Raw genomic sequence first — 10708 nt, forward strand, 5'->3', positions numbered from 1 at the left:
CAATTGTCGCCTAGCAACGTAGGGGCTCGAAGTCCACTAAACCACCCCGAGATAAATTTTTTTTGTGTGCATTTGTTTGGAAGTTGTTATTTTTTGTAAGCGTTTTCACGAACGGAAGTCGACGAGACCAGGTCAAGGTTGCGTGAAAGGAGAGACGGAAGGAATTTTGTCGAGTCAAGGATAAGATCGCGAGAAAAAAATCATAGGCGTAACATTGAGAAGGGATTTTGTTTGTTTGTTTTTTGTATTGCCATTTCTTTGTTAGGGGTTTGTAAATTTTGATTGGAGTAGACGAAAGGGCGGTGTTTTTTGTTAAATCAACGACCATAGCGGTAGAATTTTTCTTTTGGGTCCCAAAAAATAGGAAGGTTAGGATATAAGAAACAGAAGCAACCAACGAACCTTGCTGACAAGATGTTTTCACAGGAAAGTCAAGATTTGTTCGGGAGCCAAGAAGAACAAGTGAACCCAAGTGGAGGGGGTAGCGGTGAACAACCACCACCTGAAGTGAGCCATGAAGAAAAAAAAGAAACAAAGAAGACGGAACTCAGTGGCAGGAAAGAGGAGATGGACCGGATCACCAACATGATAGCGATGCTGATCCAAGTACAGGAAGAGGGCCAGAAGAAAATGCAAGAAGGCCAGAAGAAAGTGGAAGGCGCGTTGCAAGAGGGCCAGAAGAAAATGCAAGAGGACCAGAAAAAGATGGAAGCGGGACAACACAGCATGGAAAGGAAACTGGAAGAAACCCAGAGAGAGACCCACAGTTTAATTGGAGGGTTAGAACAGCGAATGGAAAGAAACAGGCAGGAGCTCCAATACCAAACAAAAATGATGGTGGAAGAATTGAAGTATGAAGTCAAAGAAGAGGAAAAGAAGTTAGAAGAACGAGTCCAAAGCGATATCAAGAGAAGCATACAAGAAACCAATGGCAAGTTAAAGGCAGTAGAAACGGAATTTGGTCGTCAACAGCAAGAAATACAAATCGTCCTTGAAGAAAAACTGGTCAGAAACCACGCAGAGGTAGAAGAGTTGCTGGAGACACAACAAGAAAAAATACGCGAGTGTGAAACCGGAGTTGGGGAGCTGAAGACCCAGTGGGAAGAAAATCAAAAGAAACCTCGCCCCATCAACCCCACATCTATAATTTATAAAGCGGATCACCTGCTTCACCAGAAACCGAAAAAATTCGACGGGAATATTCAAACCGTACACCCGATAAGTTTCGTAGAGAGCTTGGAGAACTACCTCCGTAATTTCGAGCCCAATGAAGATAACAAGCTGGCTTATGCCAAAGGAATGGTGGAAGGCAACGCCAAGGCATGGGCCGACTTAAACCGAAACAAATGGAAATCGTGGGAGGATTTCAAAGAGGATTTCATCAAACAATATCCCAGCAAACACAAATGTTTCAATAAGATCTCCGAGATGTTGCAACTAAAGCTCTGATGAGATGTGTCGATGAGACGTATATTAGATGTTTTTGAATCCTTAATATCGCATGTGTCTGAGATGTCACATTTTCAATGCCCCAGGGATAGTTCGCCTAGTGCTCAATACAAACATCTCAGTGGGACTTGTATGCCATATCGCTGGGACTAAACAGAGGTATCTGAAAAACGTGTCATCTAGCTCCCAGAGCTGTATCAATACGGTCTCTGAGATGTCACAACTAAAGCTCAAATGCTATGTCTCTACGAGGTACAAGCCGAATCACCGGGATTAAACAAAGACGTGTCAGAAATATATCATGTATCTAACGTAGATGTTTCAATAAGAGGTGCTGTAAAATATATGTAACTTCTCAACGCGACACACGTACGTGTAGTAGTAATATAACGGGTGATTCATATAATGATTGCGGACAATTTGAATTTTCAGTTGGGTACACAAAACATTCATAAAGTGGGTCACATGCCAAATGTCATTTATTTAAATGCGGATTAATTTAATGGATAATGCCAATGCCTTACGTAAAAACCACTAAAATCTACAATCAGTAGGTTTTGTACATCAAGAACTTAATTATTACCGAAGCGGGTCGTTGATGAGATATGAATTTCGAACCGAATCATAACAGACAAATTTATTTCATATTACTAACTTAGATATATCTGTTAAAATACCATAGCTGAACTAATTTTTAATAAATACGATTTTTAGATAGGTATAGTATGAATTAAATATAATTTTTGGGGTTTATTCGTTTTTTTTTTCAGTAGGCCACGAAATATTATAATCGCCGTGCGAGTACAAAGTCAACAACTTTGTAAATTCTTTGAATTGAATCTTGTTTACTTAAGGTACCTGTTTAGCGGATCGAAAAGTGTGCTTAACCGGTTCTAGGGTGGATATTCGTTTTCGTTTTAAGGGTCGTTCATTCATTGATTTCGTGCGCGTCCTCGTGATTGTTAATTTTGATTTGTGTTCGTGATTAGGTACATTTCCGGAATCCGGTTGGTTTGAAGGCATCACTATAGGTAAGTACGTACCTAATCTATCTATTTTTGTTTGTGTATTTAATTAAGATTGAAATTATATAAGCAAAGATAAATGCAAGTTTTTCGATTTTGATGCACATTAGATAGATGGACAGGCGAATTACTATAAAATCTTAATATTTGTGTGAATATGTAATCACCGGCAATAAATTAGCGAAATTTCAGACAAATTCCGTTTACACAATCAATGGAACGTGTGGGTTAAAAATATTGAAATTAAGAAATTTCTCCCTGTAACTGTAAACAGTTTACTGTAGATTTTGGCGCTGAACTGTTTTTTCGCATTTGTCCTTACGGGTCACGGAATTATTATCCTGATGAGCGTACTTCTCGCGATCAATATCCAGTGAATTTTTACCCTACTGATGATGACCACTTAGTGGTCGAAATACGTATTTAGGTTTTTTTAAAACTTATTGTGGTAAAGGGAGAAATTTCTTAATTTCAAAATTCCGTTTAGCCTAGGGTTGGTATAAGGAAACAAAATTGCCGTTTCTACAATACAATTTTGATTCTATACAATCACACAATGTATAAACTAGAAAAGGATTTAGTTTAATTTATAATGTTAAACATTACTTAAGCAATTTGGAATTGAAAACAAAGTGTTGTTCAAGATCTCTAGGGGTATGTATCTGTTTCACGCAAACCGTTGCCTAAAAGTATTCAAGCTCTCATTGACAATATGAATCTGAAAAGTTGCTACCAATATAATTTTTCATAATTTATTGAAGGAAAATATTATCGTGATCGTTACATTTCCGGTTATACCGGATGTCGATAGCAATTTTTTTATTTTGAATAGAACACCCCATATTTTATCGCATTTTAGAAATCTACATGAAAATCTACGTCTTTTGATAGAGAGAAAATATTTTTGATAATCTAATTGACTCGTAACTATGGATCACTGTTTTTTTGTAGCGTAGGCTGCATAGTAAATTCCGAGATAAATGCCGCAAAAAGCAATATGGGCACGATGCCCGTTTTTAGCGCATTTTTTTTAATAATTAACACACGATTTACCCGTCATGGTATTCTAAGGAAAGGACTCATCAAAAGGAATTGGTTTCTATACAAACTATAAGTGTACCACAATATTGTTGGTGAAAATTTAACTTAATTGGTATAACATTCATAATTGAGTTGACTTCACATGAGGTACTTATTTTGCATCTATGCTGGGAATGCATCTTATACTGAGGTTGCCATATTCTTTTGTGTTTTCGAAGGTCTAAGTAAAAAGGTACGTCATGAGTAGAGCCCGGATTACTAAGCAAAATGCACTTTTTTTTCTACACCTTTATAAGTAAGCAGAAATGCCACACTTTGTCAAATATGCCTCAATAAACTGATTAAACTATGCTTGATAGTGCTTATAAATGCTTATTAGGAACTAGAACGCTTATTTTAGGATTCTTTATTAAAAATGCTTATTTCGTACAAAAAGGTGTTGCTTATAATATGTTTACCCGAAGGGTTGTAGTAAAGTGGAAGTTTGATGATTTTATTTTTAAAATTTCGGAATGAATGTGACAATCTTCCCACGCTTAAAGAACCTTTTTATTTCAAGTTTAAACTCTTCCTTATTTGCTGGTCGGCATTAGTTACTTTGTACCTACAATAAATCATAATTCCTACCTCCAATACATAACGAGCTAAGCTTAACAGAAATCCGGTACTTGTTTGTTGACTCATCCATTCACAGAATTCTAAGAAAAGCCTACTTAGGCAGGTACTATTTCTTGCATTGTGATACGACGTATTATATTACCTCGGTTTGTTTCTAGTGTTAATACTTCAGTACAGATTCTACTTTCCTTGCGAATTTACGTCCTGTTATTTGTTAAAAATGCCTCCTGTACGAAATTCTCATTCTTCTTTGTTGAGCAAGTACGTAAAAGAGTTTGGAAATAATATTTTCAGCGAAGACGGCAAAGTTTTATTTTGTATAATGTGTGAAAAGGGTGTTTCTGCGAAGAAAAAATACGACGTGGTGCAACATATTAATACATCGCGTCATAAAGAGAGGGTTAAGAATAAATCGAAGTTAACTCAGCAACTAATTACAAGCAGTGTAGGTGAACAATCGAGTTCAAGTGATCCATTTTTTAAAGACTTGTGTTTGGCGTTAGTGAGTTCCGACATTCCGCTGTGGAAATTGAATAACCTGCAATTTAGACAATTTTTGGAGAAGTACACAAACAAAAAAGTGCCTGACGAATCTACATTGCGCAAAAGATATTTGCAACAGTGCTTTCACGATGTAATTTGTGAGATTAGGGACCAAATGAAATATGAAAATATTTGGATTTCAATTGACGAAACCACCGATGCGGCGGGACAGTGTGTATGTAGTGCTGTAGTAGGAGGTTTGAAAGCAGGTAGCAAATCTTATCTTCTTAACATACAAATACTGGATCGTGTGAATCATTCAACTGTGGCAAAATTCTTTAATGACTCCCTGACACTTTTGTGGCCAGAAGGCATACGGTACGACAATGTACTGTTGTTCCTTAGCGATGCTGCTCCATATATTGTTAAAGCAGGGTCTGGTTTAAAAGTGCTCTACCCTAAGTTAGTTCACGTGACATGTCTTGCCCACGGATTACATCGTGTCGCGGAAACAATTAGGACCCACTATAAAGATGTTGATCTCCTCGTTTCGTGTGTTAAAAAGGTGTTCATAAAATCACCGATTCGAGTTCAAAAATTTCATGAACTGGCTCCAAATATACCTTTACCACCTCAACCCGTTTTGACTCGATGGGGATCATGGTTGCAAGCTGTATCGTACTACGCTGAACATTTCAGCGAAGTCAAAGAAGTTTTTAGTGCTCTAAATGCAGAAGACGCTGCCAGCATTGGAACAGCACAAGAATGCTTTTCTAAAAAAGGTATTCAAGAGAAGATTCAGTACATTCACACTCACTTTTCCAAAATACCTGATGCTATTACTCAATTGGAAGCACGAAATAATTCTTTAGAACATTCACTTTCGTTGGTCGAGGAAATTTCAACTTCTTTATCAAAGGAAACGCATGGTGTAGTCAAATTTGCATACGACAAACTCTGCAACGTGTTACTGAAAAATTCCGGCTACAATACACTGCGTCAAATTTTGAAAAAACTTTCTGGTGATGACGTCATGTTTGAAGAGGAATACACGGACGAAGAGTTGTGGTGTTTTTCACATGCACTTGTGACGTCATGTGACGTTGAACGGACATTTTCAATGTATAAAACATTTTTTACAGATCGGCGAAGAAGTTTTACTCAGGAAAATTTGAGAATGACCTTCATTGTGTATTGCAATAAAGCAATAAATTAAATAATTAAGCATTAAGTAAAAATACTTTTAAATAAATTTTTTGTTTAATATACTTATTTTGGTGCTTATTTCTTACATTTTACGTGCTTATTTGCATACTTATTTCACTGTTTGATTGCGCTTACAATTCCGGGCTCTAGTCATGAGCAAGAAAAGGAAGCCATTTTGTGATCTATCCGATAGACAAAAATGGAGACTAGTGGAAAGAGAGATGAATCCTAACACAGCCATTTGTTCGCGTGCCACTGTTTCAGTCCCAACTCCAAACCATATAATGGAGAAAACATCTCCAATTCCGGTGGACAATTACGTTATAGACCAGGGCTGCGATACCGCTACTTGGTTGGGTTCTGCATCATCAATAGGTTAGCAATAATTTACATGACAAAAAACATCAAAACTTCCTGCTTTAGGTGAACATAGTACAGGCACTAGTTTGCCAGCTGCTCATTCCCAGGCTAATTCGGTAAACTCGGAAACATTCAGTGTTTATGTAAAAGATATTGAAACTAACACATATGATAGTTCTAGTGGTTTACAAGAAGATCTGAGAACATGGGTTATCAAGTATTCACAAATACCCAGAACTGCAGTGAATGATTTGCTGGCTTTGCTAAGAAGGAATGGTCACTGTGATTTACCAAACGATTCCAGAACATTATTGAGTACACCCAGAAACTCAGCCAATTTTATCGAAACATTTAGTTCAGGTCGTTACGCACACTTTGGAGTGTATGAGCAATTGAAAGACTCTATCGTGAAACACTACCCTAAAAACCAATACCCTACTGAAGTGAATCTACTTATAAACATAGATGGGCTACCACTGTCAAAGAGTTCAGCTATTCAATTTTGGCCTATACTATGTGCTATCCTTTCTAGTGAATTCTACACAACCCCATTCCCTATAGGAATTTTTGAAGGAAATACGAAACCAGATGACGTAAACCAATTTTTTAAAAAATTTGTAGACGAAACCAATACCATTCTACAGTCGGGTATAATTTTAGATCATAAAACCATTGTGGTAAAACTGCACGCTATTGTATGTGATGCTCCAGCCAAGGCGTACGTATGTGGTATAAAAAACCATACAGGCTATTTTGGTTGTCCCAAATGTATTCAACAAGGCGAATTCATTGAAAATAGGGTTGTGTTTACCGAGACAAGTTCAAGTGAGAGAACTGATGCATCATTTAAAAACAGAATTCACCCCGAACACCATAGAGAAACGACAGCATTGGAAAAATTACCCATAGGAATGGTATCACAAGTGGGACTGGATTATATGCATTTAGTTTGCCTGGGTGTTATGAAACGTCTGCTTCAGTTTTGGGTGAAAGGAAAATTAAATATCAGATTGAAGCCAAATAAATTGGAAGAAGCTTCCAGTAAACTAATATCGATGAGAGCCTATATTACTCTAGAATTTGCACGACAGCCAAGGAGTTTAAATGAAATTGATCGTTGGAAGGCGACAGAGTTTCGACAATTTCTGCTGTATACGGGGCCAATTGTAATGAATAATATATTGTCTGTGAAAACCTATAGACACTTTATGTGTTTAAGTGTAGCTATTAGAATATTGTGTGATGGTAATTCTGATACTGACTTGATAGATTATGCACATAACTTGCTTCTATATTTTGTACGAAAATATGGAAATATGTATGGATTACATTATCTATCATATAATGTACATAATTTGATACATTTAGCGCAAGATGTAAAGAGATTGGGACAGTTAGAAAATTTCAGTGGTTTTAAATTTGAGAATTACTTATATAACTTAAAAAGAAAGCTCCACATATCGGGTAGACCCCTTGAACAAATATGCAACAGAATTATAGAGGAAAAGAATCACAACAGAAATGTTTTACAAAAGTATCCTATTTTACATTCCAAGCTTAATGTAATTTACAAAGCAGAGTTTGAGTCGTTCACCCTAACTACGACTGCACCAAATAGTTATTGTATCCTTTATGACGGGAGAGTTGTAAATATTTTGAAAATATCTCAGAAAACTAATGTCTTATGTTTCACCGTGAACACATACAAAACTAATACATCTTTTTTTTCTGTTCCATGTAAATCAGAAAGTTTAGGCATTTTGTATGTAGCAGATGTGATGGAAGACACTTTTGAAATACCATTTTCTGATATAAAAAATAAATGTATGTGCCTTAAATATTTAGATGGATATGTTGTTATGCCATATTTGCATTAATTACCAATTGTAAAATTATGTTGTACATTTTATTAACCACTGTATAAATGTACCTATACTCTACTTACTAACACTTAATCACACCATTTCTATACTATCTATAGGAAGAAAATTATGTCTTTAAAAAAATTCGCAGTGGTGTATTTCGAAGAAAACGAATCTTTCTCCGAAATTCCATCCTCATGGTTAAACGAGGACATGAAATATTGCAAGTGGCCAAAATCGCTGAATCCCACAGCGTTAATGGTTAAGGGGATAGAACCCTCTGACACATGGGGGAATTATAAAGTTAGAGTTGAGAAGTTTTATGGTAAATTTTGTCAGATATTGCTTACATGTTTTAGTTATTACGCTCATTATAGATACGCTGGAAGCTGCACGAAAGCATGCTGGAACAGATTACACATCAAGTGAAGAGGTCGAAACTGGAAGGGGGAAAAGAAAAAAGACCAGTGTAACTAAATCAACGTCTACTGACGATGAAGAGTCTACTAAAGGTTCGTCAAAATTTTGTGATTACTTACATTAACGTTAAATCGTCCATTTTAGATAGTCCACCTCCAACTCTTAAGAAAAGGAGATCTTCGCCACGTTTCTCTAAGCGAGAAAACACACGCCAATCTTCTACGAATAACGGTAAGCTCTTTGTGCGACTTTTTAAAACGTACTAAGCAGAAGTCAACTTACTTTAGAGATTTTTGTACTTAACCCGTTATCACATTAACGTATCAATTTAACAAAGAACCGTTACTAAGAGTTGAGAATCTCCAAAAATTTATACTAAATTATTTCAGTTAATAATAATGAAAACTTGCTATCATCATCGCAAGAACATGGACAAAATGTACCGATGGCATCAAATACAGGCAGCATCATTGAATCTAATGAAGGTATTGTCATTATGATAATGATTACACTTCTTGAAACTAATGGTAGGATTATTCAAGGTGCAGACCAGATACGTCCACTAGACAATTCCATAGTGCTCGATTTTGGAAATTCCACGTTGCAGGAACTAATACATACTTGCGATCACAGACACGATTTTGGTATGTGAATATTTACAAATAGAAAAAAGTTATAAAAATAATTTATATTATGCTTCAGACAATATTCATACAAACATGAAAAAAATATTCGTGCAGATAAAATCTCTGGAATCCAGATTGGAACAATTGAACAATCAAAACCAAACAAACATTATATCAATAAACACAGAGGAGGTTCAGACAAAGCTCCCATTAAATACGCTAGAGGAATTAAGCACCTTGGAAAACATTGTGGCTGAGGAAGGGGAGTTTTCACATAAATTTGTGAGTTGTATAATTTACTCAACACTAAGGTTTTCATTCTTTTATTTTAGACCTCATACTTACAAACCATTGGCGGCAAAAATGCAAAAGACGCCCTAGTTAACATGCTTCGGAAAGTATTCACCAATAAATTAGCAGTAAGCTGCTCCTGGCATGGCCTTAGGGGGAATTTTAAATTATCAAATTTAAAATTTATGAACAGGATAATAGGTAAGATATTTGTTTAATATTTTTATTACTATCCGATGCCTATGTTAACAGCTGCTGAACAACGTATGTATAACAGCATCCAAGAGCACGAAATAATTACCATTATAAATGATTGGTTTCGTCAAGCTAGATTAAGAGAAACCAGGGAAAGAAATTAGCAGCCTAATAAATGTAATAATAATAAATGTTGCTTTTTTGTTTTTATTTTACCATATTGGTATCTTAGTTTTTTAATTATATCCCGTAAAATAAGAATTTCCTTGTTTAATAAGTGTGCTCATACATAAATAGTTCTTTGTAATAAATTATTTACTTTTTGCGTGACGTTCTAATTGAGGTAGTTAGTAAACCCTTACTTCAGGTATTTATCGTAGATATCTCGTCAGTTCATTTATACTTATACCAGAAACATGTCATTATACACATATACTTTATATCTATTAAGATATCTAGGTATATTGTATAGGTACTTAAAGAACGATGCCCATTTTAGATGTTAGGGGAGTCCATTAAACTCTAAAACACTGTGTTATATAACACTGATAGCTTATTTTATTCGAATTCGTCTTTTATTAATATTTCATCATTAGAAAAAAAACGTTTCTAAAAGCTGGCGTAGCTAGTACGTAATCATGGTAATAGAATCAAAAAAATTAGGTAGGTACGGAAAATTATTCAAAGATGTCTCATTCATGCGTCTATGGCCTGTCTTTAACACCTCATCCAAGTATCCGAGATGTCTCATTCACGGGCTTAGTGATGTACCAATAGCATTTCCGTGAAGTGGCTGAGACATAAAATAGATGATTCAAAGGTGTCTCATTCATGCGTCACTTGGTGCGCCATGTATGACTCAGCAAAGTATCAGAGAGGTCCCATGCATGTGTCGAGTAATGTGGCATAGATGTGTCAGGTAAGTCTCGGAGACGATACAAACCACGTTTCATTAAGGTGTCAGGAACGTCTCTGTACATCTCTGGGATGGCTCAAATGCGCGTGTCTGAAACCGGCGTTTTGTATTACATGTAACGTAAATGTACACTACATGACACATCTCTGAAAGCTATCACATCTCAGTTGGGATGTATCAATTACATCACTGAAAAGTCTCCGTGTTTACTGGGAT

General features: G+C 36.0%; 2 protein-coding genes across 4 annotated transcripts; both read left to right on the forward strand.

Moving 5' to 3' along the window:
- Positions 1-414: 414 nt before the first annotated feature.
- LOC116182521 (golgin subfamily A member 6-like protein 22) lies at positions 415-1449 on the forward strand. The gene has a single exon (XM_031503054.1). The coding sequence runs from the start codon at positions 415-417 to the stop codon at positions 1447-1449; it is 1035 nt and encodes a 344-aa protein (XP_031358914.1).
- On the forward strand, positions 1399-9899 carry LOC116182522. Of its 3 annotated transcripts, XM_031503058.1 has the most exons (10): positions 5980-6197; positions 6246-6298; positions 6358-8369; positions 8422-8556; positions 8609-8695; positions 8854-8949; positions 9007-9108; positions 9167-9372; positions 9423-9582; positions 9634-9899. In XM_031503058.1, the coding sequence occupies exons 3-10, from the start codon at positions 8174-8176 to the stop codon at positions 9738-9740; spliced, it is 1089 nt and encodes a 362-aa protein (XP_031358918.1). In that variant the 5' UTR covers positions 5980-6197; positions 6246-6298; positions 6358-8173; the 3' UTR covers positions 9741-9899. The 3 variants fall into 3 exon arrangements, with proteins under 3 accessions (XP_031358916.1, XP_031358918.1, XP_031358917.1); XM_031503057.1 differs by having other exon boundaries at positions 6246-8369; XM_031503056.1 differs by lacking the exons at positions 8422-8556; positions 8609-8695; positions 8854-8949; ... (2 more) ...; positions 9423-9582; positions 9634-9899 and adding an exon at positions 1399-3747 and having other exon boundaries at positions 6016-6197; positions 6246-8175.
- The last annotated feature ends 809 nt before the right edge of the window (positions 9900-10708 follow it).

Source organism: Photinus pyralis, unplaced genomic scaffold (genome assembly GCF_008802855.1).
Source record: "Photinus pyralis isolate 1611_PpyrPB1 unplaced genomic scaffold, Ppyr1.3 Ppyr1.4_unclustered_Scaffold5777, whole genome shotgun sequence".
NCBI classification, from domain to species: Eukaryota; Metazoa; Arthropoda; class Insecta; order Coleoptera; family Lampyridae; genus Photinus; species Photinus pyralis.